A 16581-nucleotide genomic window follows, 5' to 3' on the forward strand; every position below is an offset into this window, starting at 1 on the left:
CCTTTGACAGACTAATACAGGCCCTGTGGTGGATTGAAGCTATATGTACCCCAGAAAAATATGTTCTTAAATTTAATCCATTTCTGTGGATGTAACCCATTTTAACGAGGACCTTTTCATGAAGCTGCTTCAGTTAAGTGTGATCCACCTCAATTAGGATAGGTCTTAATCATATTACTGAAGCTGTTTATAAAAGGAATGAATTCAGACATAAGAGTGAAAACCACAGAAACAAGAAGCTGAAATCACTGAAACCCAGAAAAGAAGGGAGAGAACAGCAGATACCACCATGTGCCTTGCCATGTGACAGAGGAACCAAGGACTGCCGGCAACTAATCTTCAGAAAGAAAGCATTGCCTTGATGATGCCTTGATTTGGATATTTTCCAGGCCTCAAAACCATGAGCAAATAAATTCTCATTATTTACATGAACCATTTCATGGTATTTGCTTAAACAGTCTAAGAAACTAAAGCAGGCCTCTTAATGGTTAGGGTTAGGAAATATATGCATATATGTATATACACACATTTTTATCTATTTGTACTTAACTATATTAAACAAAGGATTTATACTCATACCTTCAATTCCAATGTATATGGTTCATTCCAGTCATAGGACAAAACATCATGTATACATTATAATATTCCTCACAAATACACAAAACCTCAATGATGAGGAAACATCAGACAAACTCAGGTGGAGGAACATTACATGCTATGGAATTACTGTCAATGGCAAAAAAAACAAAAACAAAGATTGAGGAACTGTTACCGATTAAAGGAGACTAAGGAAACATGACAGCTAAATGCAATGTGTGATCCTGGATTGAACCCTGATGTTCTTTTTGGCATATAGTGAAATAGGATGTCTAAAGATGAGAAAATAGAACTTCCTTGGTTTTTATCATTGTATTCTGGTTATATAAGAAAATATCTTTCTTTTCATGAAATACACACTTTCATGAAGTATTTAGGAATAAGAGGACATCCTGTGTGTATTTTACTCACAAATGCTTCATGTAAAAAATGTGTGTTCTGTATAGAGAAGAGAGAGGGACAGAGAGAGAGAAAGACAGTAATAAAGCAAATGTGGTAAATATTAACTATTGGGAAATCTAGGTGAAGGTTACATGTGAGTTCTCTGTATTCTCATAACTTTTGTCTGAAATTATTTCAATAAAAAGTTATCAAGAAAAGGTAAATGAATTCAAAGTGGGGTGCTAAATAGATGAAACATAGTGGCAAAATGTCATTCATTGTTGAAGCTGGGTGATGGGTACATGAGACATCACCCTATTAATTTCTCTACTTTGTGTATGTTTGAAAACCTCCATAGTAAAAAGACTTATAAAAGGGAATGAATACCCAGTGATCTTGTCATTAACAATTTAAGTTACTTTCTCATTAAACACTCTTTGCTTTTATTAGAGCATTTAAGATCTGATCATGTTATAGAAATTAAGAAATTATAGCAGGCCTAAATAAATAGACACTGCTATATGTTCATGGATTAGAAGCCTTCATATCATTAAGATAGCAGTACTACCCAAATCAAGCTACAGATTTGATTTAGTACCTATCAGAACAACCCCAGCTAATTTCTTTGCAGAAATTGAGAAGCTGCTACTAAAATTCATACAGAAATTCAAGGGACCCAGAATAGTGAAAACAATCTTGAAAAAGAAGGAAAAAGTTGGAGGACTCAAACTTCATAGTTTCAAAATTTATTACAATGCTACAGGACTGAAGTCTGGAATAAGGATAGGCATAAAAATCAATGGAGTACGAATTATGAGTCTAGAAATAAACTCTCACATTGTGTTCCATTGATTTTGGAAAGGGTACCAAGGTAGTTAAATGGGGAAAGAACAGTCTTTTCAACACTTAGTGCTGGGACAACTGGATATCCATGTGAAAAGAAAGACTTTGGACCCCTACCTCACACCATATACAAAAACTCAAAATGAATCAAAGACACATTAGAAAATATGAGTGTAAATTTTTGTGTTCTTGGATTAGGCAATGAATGGGGCTTTTTAGATATGATACCTAAAGAATAAGCAACAAAAGAAAAGATAGAGAAACTGAACATCATCAAAATTAAAACTTTCATGCCTCAAAGGACCCTCATAGTTTCCTAGGACTGCTGTAACAGAGTACTAAAAGTCAGGTGGATTAAAGCAACAGAAATGTATTGTGTCACAGGTCCAGAAGCTAGAAATATGAAATAAGTCAGTGGTAAGGCATCCTCTCTCTGAAATCTGAAGCAAAGCATATTCCTTGCCTCTTTCTAGCTTCTAGTTGTTTGCTGACAATCCTTGGTGTTGCTTGGCCTGCAGCTGCAACACTTCAATCTATGCCTCCATCCACACATGGTATTCTTCCTTGTGTCTGTCTGTGTCCAGATTTCCCTCTTATAAAGACACCAGTCATATTGGATTAAATCCTAATCCAGTTTGACCGCATCCTAATTAATCACATTTTCAACCATATTTTTAAATTAGGTCACATTCATGAACTGAGATTAGGAATGGAACATGCCTTTCTAGGGGGCATAATTCCCAGAATTGTATAGCTACAATCAGAATAATAGATTGGAATATGTGATTTTCTAAATAGGGCATAAATTTTAATATCTGCATGTTTATTACCTTTCCTTTTCCCAAGGCTGCTAAAGATGATTCAATTTGGTTTCTTCCCATCCCTTGAATTCTGAAAAGCTGTAGACCAGGAGCAATTTGGGGCTTTTCTGAGGCTAAATGGGGAGGAAAGAGAAAAGTGACATAGTAATTTTTGTGGAAGTCTAGTGGAGAAAGAATCTGGAGAAGCCAGGGCATGAGTGAAGTACATAGGAGAAGAAAGAAGAATTTTAGGAAGTGATGTTCAAGAAATAAAAGTAAAGAACCTAAGTAAGGTTCTAAGTAAAGAAATTTATTTTCTATTGCCATTAGGTTCCTCTGGTCACAGTATAGCCTGAATGAGACCATGTGGGTCAAAGATTTACTAAAGTGGGGGACTGTCAACATTTTATATGGATAATTGGGGTGGGAGGTGAGTGGGGAGAGAACAGTCTTACCTGGAAATGGAAAGGTGAAGGAGTGAAAGTGAATGCCACAGAGTGATATTCATTTTTGTTGTTGTTTTTATTTGATCATCATTTGCTATTGTTAAAGAACACATTACTTAATTGATTTATGACTTGCCATATTTTTAAACATGTGAATAACAAATTATAATTTTCCCTTTTGGAGCCTCCAAATATGTTGGCTTGGAGGAAATGGAAGTGAGGAGAAGATGAAAATTTGATTCCATTATATCTTTTCTGTACATGAAACAAGCCTGAGATATCTATATTTTGTGTGTGGTTTTTTTTTGTCTTTTCATCCATCATATCATGTTCTCTACTGTTAGTCAAACTGTTTGTTTTTGCTGTAAGTAGAAATGTACAGCACTGTTTCAAGTAACCATGTATCAGATCAATTCTTCAAGATTTTATTGATACTGATCATGGAGCATTTCTCTTTTCTTTTTAAGCCTTGCCTATTGTTTAGGCATTCAAATAAAATTTATCAAGATACCACAGGTAAAAGATTGCTAGAAAAATCCTTGATACAGTAATTTGTACATGAATGATCTTCAGTATTATTTGTGTATGTAATATAGCTACTACATGCTGCTTCTATATAATATTTACAGAAAAGTAGAGGAAGAGCAATTTTTTAGCTGTCATTGGTAACTCATAGATTTCTTAAATGTTTCCTTTATTTGACTGGACCAAAACCTTTCATTATACATTTCTGTGAAGTTATGTAGTTTAGAACACCTGATATTTTGGAGCACTGTCTGTTGCTGATGTAGAAAAAAATAGACTTTTGGGGCTTTTCAGAAGAAACCTACCATGTAAGCCTAGCCTTCTCTAGTTTAGAAAGACAGAGCAACAGTATTTTTGTTTTCGTTCTGTGAAAGCAGAATTGGAAAAGTAAATTGAAACTGTAGAGGTAGAAAGGACTAAGTCAGCTCTGCTTTTTTTTTATTGTCAGTACGAACATGTAAAGGTTATTTACTAGAATTAACACTCAAATTACTTAAACAAAATGGAATCCCAGGTTCAGTTAGACAGGTAAATTTAGAAATATATTTCTAATGACACAGCTAATGACCTTGCAAACTGGAAAACTCCATTCGTTGGAAACTAACTTTCTGTGCATGATTTCCTTTCAGGGAACAAATCACAAGACAGTGGCATAGCAGAAATGGAAGAACTTCCTGTCCCACATAACATCAAAATAAGCAACATTACATGTGATTCATTCAAGATTTCATGGGAAATGGATTCAAAATCAAAGGACCGTATTACACACTATTTCATTGATCTGAACAAGAAAGAGAACAAGAATTCCAATAAATTTAAACATAAGGTAAAATCATAATAGCAACATTACAATAGATTATGCAAAATCATATTCATTTACATCTCAAACATTTGAAGTATAAGTACATTTTGAAAGAAGGAATGTTTTATTAATGATTTATATGATGTATTTGATGCTTGAGGAAAATAAAAATTATATGTGATTGAAAATCCTATCCCTCTAAGAATTTTGTAAGAAAATGAAATGCCATGCATATTGTTAATTGCTAATTTTCAAAAAAAGATAGTCCTGTCTTTCATACAGACATAAAAATAAACATGTCTTCAAGGTCTTAACTCAGTAATGAGGTTGATGAGGTCTTACAACCACTTCAAAGGATAATCTAAAGAACAGATGTATGTCAGGAATATTGAAAAGAATGTACAAGTGGAGGCAGAGCTGGTTTTTTCATTAGGACAATTGGAGGTGAGGGTTATCCTTTCATTGGACAGAATTCATTTGCATGTCTTTAGACAAGAATAACTGAATTGCTATCAGTTATCTACAAATTACAGAGTTATTAATAGCTTCTATAGAATCAGGCAAATAACAGAAGAGTATGCTATAGGCAATATGTATATTTCCACTGAGACACAAAATTTTCCCTGTAGTGACTGCCAAAAGAGGAATCCGCTTATAACCATTAAAATAGTTATAACATTTTAGAGTTAATTTTTTTTAGGTAGTGAATTTTATCTTTTGAGTGTGAAAATGAATATTTAGCTGTTTTAGACATGTAACACTTCTCTGATGTCTATATATCATAGATCTCTTCTGATCACTCCATAAGTAGCTTAAAAAAGTGTATAACAGTTAACTGGCTAAGTGTTGTTTCTTATATTTCAGTATTTTCACCCATCCTGGAAAACTAATTTTTAAAATACTGACACTAAATTTTAACTTGGGAAATCTTTGTGAAGGACCTGTCTTCTCTAGAAATTTTGCATTGTACTAGATGTACAATTATAAATACTAAAGATATAAGAAAGAAAGGTCAAGATTGACAAGTCATTACTGTTACCCTGTTCTAATTCTGATTATGCTTTCTGCTGATGGATATTCTTTTTGCTAATATTTACCTTTTTGAAGCAGCTTTGAAGTAGTTAACAAATGAGGAATACCTCAAGATTTGATTCCCTTTCTTCACTCCACACTTAGATTACAATATCCATGGAATTGTTGTGAATATTCAACCAGCAGGTTAATAACCTTAAGAATAGTTGTTGAGAAATACCTAAACTTTTCTGTGACACCTGGGCTCCATACCTGAATATAAATGAAACAAATAGCTACCTCATTTGTATATTTGTATGTGAAACTTTTTTTTTTCATTTGAAAATACTTAAAGTGTTCTTTCATTGCATATATAAAATGTTCAGTAATAGGCTACTCTGGTAAAATTACTGAGTGGTATAAATTAAGGAAATTCAATATTTTAAAATACTAAAATTGAAGTCCTTTTCTTTTCTATTTTCTTAAGTTTTAAAAAACTTAAGGACTCTTAAGGAGAACTGTGTATAGACAGGAATAAACATTATACTAGAAATCAAGAAATCTAATATATAAGAAAATTTTGTCATAAACTTAGCTGTATGACCTTGGGCATGTCCCTTAATCAATTGAGCCTTAGGTTCTACATATGGAAAAAGAGATTTGAATATAATAATTGTTAAATTTCTTCAAACAGGAAAATTCTCTAATCAGCCAGATAGCAGGTAAATATGTTCCCCCCCCCACTATCTACATTTGATTCAAGATATGCTGCTAAATTAATTTTTCCTTCCTTTCCTTCCTCCCATCTTCCCATCCTTCCTTCCTCCCTTTCTCCCACCCTCCCATTCTTTCTCCCTCTCTTTCTCCTTTCTTCACTTAGGATGTTCCAACAAAATTGGTTGCAAAAGCTGTTCCCTTGCCTATGACTGTCCGTGGACACTGGTTTTTGAGCCCAAGAACTGAATACACCGTTGCAGTGCAGACTGCATCAAAACAAGTTGATGGTGATTATGTTGTGTCTGAATGGAGTGAAATTATAGAATTTTGTACAGCAGGTAAGAGACCTACATATAAATACAGAAAACCATTATTTAAAATAGTTCCTGGAAAGCTAATTAATTTATTTCTTTTTTATAATTATAAGGTTATATATATATATTGCATTCATCATTTTTACATCGTAAATAGCATTCTGTAACAGAATAAACCATGATGTAGTGATTACAGGGAGCTGAGGTTTTCAGTAACAAAAGCTGGGTAATGGCATCAAATTACTTTTTGCTGCATTTATAGTTTGGTTTTTCAAAGTGAAAGCTTTGCAAAAAAAATGCAGTTTCAAAATATACTCGACATATTCTGAACTTCATTTTGAGAGAGCTTTTTATTTTCTTTTTTAGCATTCTCACAGATATTATTGGAAGAAGGAAGCCAGGTACATCTTTCTCTAATTTAGTGGAATGGAAACAGATATCAAGGAATGTCCCTAGTAGAGATTTTATTGGATTTTTCACTTGAGTGCTGAAAAAGATGAAGAAGAGCTGTCTCTAAGCCCATGTTCTGTGTGGGGTACATGTGTGTTTGATTTTTTAAAAAGGACCTCATTGGCAGATCTGATGCAGACAGCTCATTCTCTTTGACCTTGAATTATACCTTAGTATTTTCATTTGATTGGAAATGTTACTGTCAGTCATTCATTCAAAAAACATTTTTTAAACACTTAAAATCTGCTTAACAAACCAGCACTTTAATAGGTGTTGAAGGGATACAAAGATATATCTACCTGAGTATATCTGTCATCCTCTCCTTTTGTATGCTTTGTTTCTTTTTTGTCTAGATGATTGTTTCTTATAAACAATTGGAGAAGCTGAAGTGTTTGTTTCAATATTAAGGAGCTTGTAGAAAAAGCCTTAAAAACAATTGGTCTCTGCTACTTGCAGGTTGCTTAGCAACTTTACCCAGCTGAGGCAGCTTTCCGATAAATCATTTTTTTTCTTTCCCATGGCTTCACACATGTATTATTTTAGACTCTGTGCATGCTCAACTACTGCTCTATTTCAGTATCTATTCTTTCTTAACCTCAAACTCTGTATAAACTTCTTATATTAGTATGTTGAATGAGTGAAATTTTATTTTAATTCTGTGTGATTTTATCTTCAACTTATTTTGTTTGCCCTATGAGGAAGTTCCTAAAGGTCAAAACATCTTTATTTGTTAAGAGTGTCAATGTTTGAAAGCAAATAAAATAATATCTCTGGTAACATATTTCTTCATGACTAAGATGTCATCAACTATAAGAGCGATCATTATGTTATCACTATGGAGAAATACTGCCAATTAAGTTATGCAAGTATTTTCTTATCACGTTAATTTTCAGATGTATGCAAGAGATGTTAAAATGTGAAAAAATGCATTTTAGAAAGATGAAACACGGTATTAATTACAGTTCATTAAGTATTGCAATATCTAAAAATTTCCATATTGTATTAACACTGATATAAAGAATTCTTCCTACTGACACTTTTACCTTTATTTGGTGTATTATATTAGAATTAGTACTTCCCCGCATTTTTCCTGAATTAAAATTCCTTTGGAATCTACCTCATATTCTTTTTACTGTATTTCTTTCCTTTTGCTTTCAGTATGCCCTACCAAGGAGGTTTAATATAAGTAGGCATATAGGCACAGTCTCTTTTGTTTTAATACATATATTGTTTTTTTAAAGATACTTAGATATACAAATGTCACACAAAAAATATAGGGGATTCCCATATGCCCCACTCCCCACACCTCCCACATTTTCCCACATTAGCAACACCTTCCTTTAGTGAGGTACATTCATTGCAATTGATAAACACATTTTGGAGCATTGCCACTAAGCGTGGATTATAGTTTACATTGTAGTTTACACTCTTTCCCACTCAGTTTTGTAGGTTATGGCCAAGATTTATAATGGCTTGTATCTGTTGTTGCAGTGTCATTCAGGACAATTCCCAATTCCCAAAAATGCCTCCATATTATATGTGTTTTTCCCTCTCCCTGCCTTCAGAATCTCCAGTAGCCAGTGCCTCCACATCAATGATGTAATTTCTTCCATTGCTAGAGTCACAATAAGTCTATAGTAGAATACCAGTAAGTCTACTTTGTCCATAGTTCATTCGCCAATCCTGAGGGTTCTGGAATGGTGATGTCCCCTCCACCTCAATTGAGAGTGATCCCATGGGACCAATGAATGAGACTGTCTTGCTCATATCATTTTCAATAAGCCTGCACCAAACAGTATCATTTTGTTTGTGCACAAAAGGAAGCCATAATTTGGCTGCTAAAAACCCACTTTGTATTAGAGAAAGGTGTGAAATATTTCTTCTTTAACTTAAATAAAACCCTTGCCATTTCCAGAACATACACATACATACACATACACAAAGATGTAATATTATATATATATATGTATTTTTATATGTACTGTTTTATAATCTAATGATGTATCTTTTTATTTCTGTGTCTATAATGAAAATCCTTTTGTCTTGTTTCTTTCATTTAGAGTGATTCTTTTCCCTGTTGCTCCTTTATTTTACCTACAACCCTACAATTCTTCTAGGGAAGGAAGTTATAGGGTAAATAATAAGGAAAACAGTATCTGTTAAATATGGCAATATTTATCCATAAATTATTTTGCATTTTTCTCTCTATGGCTAAAATCTTAAAGGAACTTAAGCTTAAACCTTGTTTCAATTTATCAGAATAATTTGGAGACAGTTTCATCAAACCTTATCAATAATCCATGGTGCTGTAAATTTTGAGAATATTCATATAAAGTGTTTTTTTCATCTGGACATCTAATTCATACAGCATTTATTGAGCACATACCATGTCCTAGTCAGTGTGCAAGGGATTGGAAATAATGATGGATGCAATGCATGACCTCAAGAATGCCACAAGTTAATCTACTTCTAGTATAGTATATGACAGAGATAAAATGCTTTTTTATACCTAATCTTAAAATATGAATACTTACCGTAATAAGTTGTAAGTGTCTGTATACATGTCTTCTCCTAGACTTTGAGTTCTTTGAGGGAAGAGTATCTTTTTATCCTTTAACCCGATCATCTAATTTTGTATGGTGCTTAGTATATTATGTTCTAATCTGTTTGTTGAGTCCATGAAGCAGTGAGTCCACAAATAAACTGATGCCATGAGCAGTTTAACTAGATTGTTTTTTTTTGGAAAGTCTTACTAATCTTTATAATACAAAATTTTTCCTTAGATTCTGGCGCAGCAGTTTGATCCAATTCTCAAACAACTTCCAGAATCAGATTACTTTGACAAGTTCTTTAGATTTCCAGAAGTCTTTTATAGTCAGTCCATCAATTAGGGACCAGAAGACTTAGTTAATAGCTGTGTGAACATTTGGGAAAATCATTAAACTTTGATGAGCCTTATTTTCTGTATCACTAAGATGGTCTCCAATTTATTAAACATGTAGTTGGGAATTTGAGCACTATATTTTTAATAACTGACACTTTTTATGTTTTTAGACTATTCAAAAGTTCATCTAACACAGCTCTTGGAGAAGGCTGAAGTGATTGCAGGACGTATGCTTAAATTTTCTGTTTTTTACCGTAACCAGCACAAAGAATATTTTGACTATATTCGGTAAGCATCAAAAATATATAGTGATTTATTTTATTAAAGGCCATTCCACATTCTAGACTTGTGTTTCCTTTAACTCTAGTTCTATCAAATAACAATTTTAGTTCATAATATTTTTTTTCCAAAATAGTTAAGAGGACTCTGGCTTTTATTTTTCATAATAGTTAAGTAGAAAAAGTCAGATTATAATTTTTCCCATTTCACTTCAATTCCTGTTTGTTTTGAGTGGAAGATCTTAAATATCTGGTGTTTCACTTGATGAGCAGTTCATGTATATGCCCCTCCCCTAATTTCCAATTATTCAATTCCCTCTGAATCATACAAACTACTAATTTTTTTTTTCCTTTTTGTGGGTACCATTTGAACATTGAAAATGAGAGAATAAAAGGGTAACAATTTCATGAAATATTATGGTAAATTAGGTGGGATTTGCAGGCTAACTGGAAATCCCTTAGCTGTTACCTTGCATTAATTATTCATGAGGATAATCTCCTTTGATTACTTTTGAATTCTTAGACCAATGATTTGACTAGTATTTCTAAGACAGCCTATATCTACTACTGGAAGCAGTTTCCAAGAAGCAGCAGTTTCTAAGAAGTCAAAAGAACTCTAAATAACAGGTAGTTTTGGTAGTTACAGCATTTCTGCTTAGAAGCAAATTTCAGGAGAGTAAATAGACATATGTGTGTTTTAAAGTGAGACTTAGGCTTTTAAAATAACAAATGTTATACAGGTTTCTAAATCTTTACTACAGCAATTATTTAATATATCATTTTTAAAGCCTAACAGAGCCTAAAAGATTCTTAAGTTGAAAAGTTTGTATATGAAAAAATCTAGGAAACTTTTAAAATTTCTATAGTTCTTCAATGTTTCTAAAATCTCATGGTTCCAGATTTAAAGCAGCTTCAAATGGAAAATGCAAAGGAAATGAGAGAGAGAGAGAGAAGTAGATTTAGGTGTCTGTGCTCTTCAAAGGAAGTATTTTGTAATATCATGCTTTTATATATTTTCATGGCAAAAAACATTCTGTATTTTGTTTGACTATCTTATAAAGACTTTAATACATAATTCTCTTAGCTAGCAGATTGCTTACCTTAGAGCCTATATAATTATTGGCAATTGTCATTCACCTATATTAGAGAATACAAATTAAAAAGTACATCACAAAGTATAGTGCCTGTCAGTTATTGATTGGGAACAACCATATGTACTCAGCAAGAAAGGTGTTTGTTTATATTTGTCAAGCATCAAATTTGGAAGCAAAAAAATTCTGTTGATTGCTATTGTCTTTTATAAGAACTACAGAACCAGAATATTGTTGGTAGTAGGGTTTAGATTGCTGAAGTATGGTTAATGTCTATTTTAGGTGGCCACTGGAGGTCAGCATTTCTCCATGATTTTGTCTGTTTTGTGAGTGAGAACGTGCCTTTGTTTTCAGGTCCCTGGTTTCAGAAATAGCTCCAAGAAGGAAATAAAATAAAGATAGACTACCTGGTAGATAGAAAAGTTATTGTGTGTTTGTGTATACATATAAAAGTACACATAATAATTGATTCTAAGCTAGCATGAAAGATATGTTTAGTAATGAGAAAATTCATCTCTGATTTTCCATGTTAATTGTAAAATTCATGTAGATTCTATCTTAGCAAGTGTATTATTTTTCAACATTGAATAGTAGACATTAACTTCATTGGATCTTGATCTTTTAAGTCTAATGAGCCCTAATCAGGGCACACTTTATTGATCAGAATTCATTTAAAGTGTTATCTTGTTATTCAGAGTGATCAGATAGAAAGGAACTTTTCATTTGCCTTATAAACTTTCCAAATCATTACAAATTATGAGAAAGCCCTAGACAAATTCTGATTCCACATGAATGAATTCATTTCATTCTCTTCTGGAAATGAATTCCTGAGTGAACATTGCTTTCCCTTATCCAAATGAAAATACCACTTTAAGAACTCTCATGCATGTACACTGGGTAGCCTAACCAGAGGAAGCTATTTGTGACCTTAAAACTCCTTCCTATATCTGAAAGTTTTCTCTTCAGGAATATACTGAGACTCGTAGACATGTGTAGGAAATTCTATACTTTGAGTAACAGATTGTAAGTCTTCAAAGGTAATAGTCTGTCACTGATATTAGGACATTTTTCTAGCCTAAATTACTGTTTATATATATACTCTGTACTCGTAGGCAATGTAGGGCACATACTGGAATTTTGGTTTTGTTAATGAGAATGTAACAAGAGTACAAATTTTTGACTGGACACGAAATGGAGTAGACACATTTCTCCCACTAAATACAGCTAAAAACTCAAGACATTTAGAAAACAAATACAAAAAGATTCCAAAAGATAGAAAGAAGGAAGACTAGCTAGGTACCTCAGGACACAAGGAAAAACACAGTGATAAGTACCCAGAGTTTTCATCTTAACCGCTTATATCCCAGTATAGGTGCTAGAGAATCCAACAACAGAAACACTAATGGGTGCATAAAGAAAAAAAAAAAAGTACCCCCAAAAGTCTGTTCTCTCTACCCAAAGGACAGGAAAGGCCTTGCAAGACTGAAAACTTTTGAACAATAATAATAGCACCATGGATAAAAACTATGATGCCATCCAAGGCCTAGTGAAGAACCTGAAAAGCAGAAAGCAGACTTACACCCTCACCCAGCCCTAAGGCACCCTCCCCTCCCCTGTTTACCCTGGGGGTATCAGAGAAGGCTCAATGGGGAGCCTGTACTTGCATCTTCACTTGCTGGCAATTTTGTAGGGCTATGAGATAGACCTGACACCTTATCTATAAGGGAAAAACAATAATTCAAATGACAGTGGATTTCTCATCAGCAACTGTGGAAGCCAGAAGTAAGTGGTATATTTTTCAAGTACAGAAAGAATCGTAAACCCAGAATCCTATATTCCATGAAAATATCCTTTTAGAATAAGGGGAAATAAAAAATAAAAACATTCTCAGATGAAGGAAAACTAAGAATTTCTCACCAGCAGACATACCCTAAAAGAAACGATAAAAGAAGTTTTTGAAATTGAAAGGATAGTTAAACGAAGGAATCTTGAAATATCAGGTGGCGAAAATATGGGATCCAGTCTACGTTACGACACTGCATTTACTCATGTTTCCCTAGTCTTCTCCAATTGGTGACAGTGTCTTGGTCTTTCCTTGAATTTGAATTTTTAATCAGCTTCCTAGTGGTTCTCAGGCACTAAAATTTGAGACCCATTGCTGTTCTAAAGCCAGAAGCACATCCTGGGCACACCTGACTCAAAACTCTTAGACGCATGTTGACTGGGGGAACTTTCCTTTGCTTGAATGGTGGCTTGTTTATTGCAGTCTGGGACCCAGCAAGAAATAGAAGGCATACTCAGGGAATTATGAAAAGACTTTATTATAAGTCTTAAGAGGGGTAGGCAGGGTTAAGGGACACTAAAGCAACTACAGACTATCAAAGGTGAAAGGTTTTAATAGCAGGAACAGTAGTCAGATATATTTAAGTATAGACGTACCCAGCCCTACAAAAACCATAATGCTCTGAAGCATGGAGGAAATAGAGGAAGACAAACCGTTTACTTCTTCTGTGTTAGCTCTCCTGCTGGTTCTTCCTATCAGCAGAACTGAACTGGAAACCAGCAGGGAAGGAAGAACGGGATGATAGAGTCCCAGGCCTCAAGGGAAGAAAAGAAGGGCAGGATATGGATCTGGGATGGTCAAAAGGGAGAATAACCAGCATTATTTTCAGCAAATGCAGAAGAGAGAATCTGATTAGGAAATTGTGCTTGGTTACAATAAAAAAATAAAAAAAACCACACTTGTGCCAATATAAGTGGACAGCACTCATTTTATGACTAAATTCTGGCATACTTGAAAATTCACCATATTTTAACTTAAGCAGTACTGGTAGTCTAATTTTCTCTTCAAAATGAAACTTCTGAAACCCAATAGGCATACAGTAGATGTGATTTCAGTTGTAAGAGCTGTAATTCCAGTTTGACTTTTCTGGCCAGGAAATTTACTTTATGATGTTAAAGATATCCAAGTTCGTAGCAGAATAGCCTCACCTTAGGGTTGAGGCTAGAATTGGGCCATCTACAGTAATCTCAAAAGATGCATTATCCATAGTGTGATAGTAAGATGGGCACTGAGGACTTTTAACACTGGATGGACAGTTGGCCTTTAGGCCTATCACCTTTCAAATTTACAAATCAGTGGCTTTACCACTATCTTATCAAGCAGTGACCATTTCTTTTCTCTTGTAGAGAGCATCATGGGAATGCTATGCAACCCTCTGTCAAGGATAACAGTGGCAGCCATGGTTCTCCCATCAGTGGAAAATTAGAAGGCATCTTCTTCAGTTGCAGTACTGAATTCAATACTGGGAAACCACCCCAGGATTCACCTTATGGAAGATACAGGTTTGAGATTGCAGCAGAAAAACTTTTTAACCCCAATACTAACTTATACTTTGGGGACTTCTACTGTATGTACACTGCTTATCATTATGTGATTCTTGTTATTGCCCCTGTGGGATCACCAGGAGATGAATTCTGTAAGCAGCGCCTGCCTCAGCTAAATTCTAAGGATAATAAGTTTTTGACCTGCACAGAAGAAGATGGGGTGTTGGTTTACCATCATGCCCAGGATGTCATTTTAGAAGTCATTTATACTGACCCTGTGGATCTCTCTCTGGGCACCGTGGCAGAAATCACTGGTCATCAGCTCATGAGTTTGTCTACTGCAAATGCAAAGAAAGATCCCAGCTGTAAAACCTGTAATATCAGTGTTGGACGTTAATGTTCACTTTCCTTGTTCTTATTGAGACCCTTTTCTTCCCTTAGGAGCATTGATCCTTTGTTGTCCATATTCATTACCAGATATTTTGCTCTGAAGCATGCACATGCCGCTATTACCAAAAGCAGACTGCCACTTTTCAAATTTCATTCAGTCATTTTAGTGTTTCCTATTCCCTACCCTTCCCACAACTTTCAATGATGAAATATCCTCAGTTCTCTTACTGACACTTTATTGCCTAGATGCTGCAATATTTTTTCCCTTTACGCCAAACATAAGAATTCTATATAGATTGCTTTGGCAAATTACAAAATGGCTTTTAAATGGTGTTTGAATATGCATTCACTTTAATCTACTGAACAAATACTGAGATAACTCTAAACCGCATGAAAGGGTGTAATTGCAGCATGAGTTAAATCTTGAACCCTAGAATTGTCAGCATTTCCAACTTGTTTTTTGACAGTGTTATTTATGTTATTTATATTAGCTAACAGGAAACAACTGTGTTTCAACATAATAAATATAATAGAAAAATATTTTATTTGTATTGTTGTATAAAATATTTACAATCATAGAATATATAGAGTTACATTTTAATAGCAATTGTATATATGTCACGAAACCATTTCCCTTATCAAAGATGTAGTTTGTAAACCTCAAATAATTGTGTATCTGTCATGTTACAAGTAGATGAATAATTAAACAGACTTATGAAGGACATTATTCTGCTTCATTAAAGTTATAAAATATCAGATAAATGCAGAGAATATAATAAGCCTCTGAAATTGTCAATATTCTTCCCATCCAAACTATATGAAAGTGAGTTTCTTCAACATCATAACTAAACATATCAGAAATTTGATACATGAAAAAATACTGATTTTACAGAAGCAAAAATAATGAACATGGATTTTAATACAAAATAAAACAATCCATACAAAGTTGATGAAGCAAATAAAATATAGTGGCTTCTTTTCCAAGGTGTCAGAGCAAACAATTTCCACAGAAATAAGAATTTAACAGCCTACGAGAAAGTTTTTTTACTTTACAAAATATGGACCTTGGAATATTAAGAAAAGTGCATTTTCCCAATCAAAAAATAGTTGTATAATCTCATAGTAAACAAAATGGTTAACAATCATAACTTGAATCACATTATATACTGCAGACACATCTATCCAAAATACCTATTCAAATTTTAATGCAATATTGTAATATAAACATCTGTCAATTATAGACAAAGATAATTCACAAAGTCATGCTATTAGAATGAACTTTGGTAATCAGAAATGTAACATTTCAAACATGTAAAATAATGTGTTTTTATATAGAAATAAAAAATTAGCAATGACACAGTTTAGCTTAATTTAGGGTGCTGAAAGCCTAGCAAACTTGAGACAATGGAGTAGTTTTTTTAAATCACTTAAAGATCCGTTAGAAGCTCCAAATAAATTACTTTATCAGCTGTATGCCTTTCTATGTAAAAAGTAGAATTTTTTTTCCATACATCCATATAAGCAATCTTTGGACACTACACTTTCCTTATCAAGCGGCCCATTGAATATATGGATGCTCTGTGTTATTCAGGCTTGATTTTATATATATATATTATATATATATTATATATATTATATATATATAATATATATATTTATATATGTGTGTGTGTGTGTGTCTATATATATATATAATTTTAATCATTATATTGACTGAATTCCCCT

At 33.5% G+C, this 16581-nt stretch overlaps 2 protein-coding genes across 11 annotated transcripts in view; one reads left to right on the forward strand and one right to left on the reverse strand.

Moving 5' to 3' along the window:
* Positions 1 to 15578, forward strand: part of PHYHIPL (phytanoyl-CoA 2-hydroxylase interacting protein like) — a 263987-nt gene extending 248409 nt beyond the window's left edge. For all 8 annotated transcript variants that reach the window (XM_071215803.1, XM_071215804.1, XM_004476330.4 and 5 more), the window contains 4 exons: positions 4222 to 4418; positions 6286 to 6460; positions 9941 to 10058; positions 14329 to 15578. In XM_071215803.1, the coding sequence (XP_071071904.1) occupies positions 4254 to 4418; positions 6286 to 6460; positions 9941 to 10058; positions 14329 to 14863 (993 nt within the window). In that variant the 5' untranslated portion in view covers positions 4222 to 4253 and the 3' untranslated portion in view covers positions 14864 to 15578. The remainder of the gene's footprint in view (positions 1 to 4221; positions 4419 to 6285; positions 6461 to 9940; positions 10059 to 14328) is intronic.
* The window catches only part of FAM13C (family with sequence similarity 13 member C), a 136459-nt gene continuing 133397 nt past the window's right edge, over positions 13520 to 16581 (reverse strand). For all 3 annotated transcript variants that reach the window (XR_011649032.1, XR_011649031.1, XR_011649030.1), the window contains 2 exons: positions 14741 to 14804; positions 13520 to 13770 (listed from right to left, as the gene is read on the reverse strand). The gene's annotated coding sequence lies outside the window, so the exon portion shown is untranslated. The remainder of the gene's footprint in view (positions 13771 to 14740; positions 14805 to 16581) is intronic.

Source organism: Dasypus novemcinctus, chromosome 6, assembly GCF_030445035.2.
Source record: "Dasypus novemcinctus isolate mDasNov1 chromosome 6, mDasNov1.1.hap2, whole genome shotgun sequence".
In the NCBI taxonomy this organism is placed as follows: Eukaryota; Metazoa; Chordata; class Mammalia; order Cingulata; family Dasypodidae; genus Dasypus; species Dasypus novemcinctus.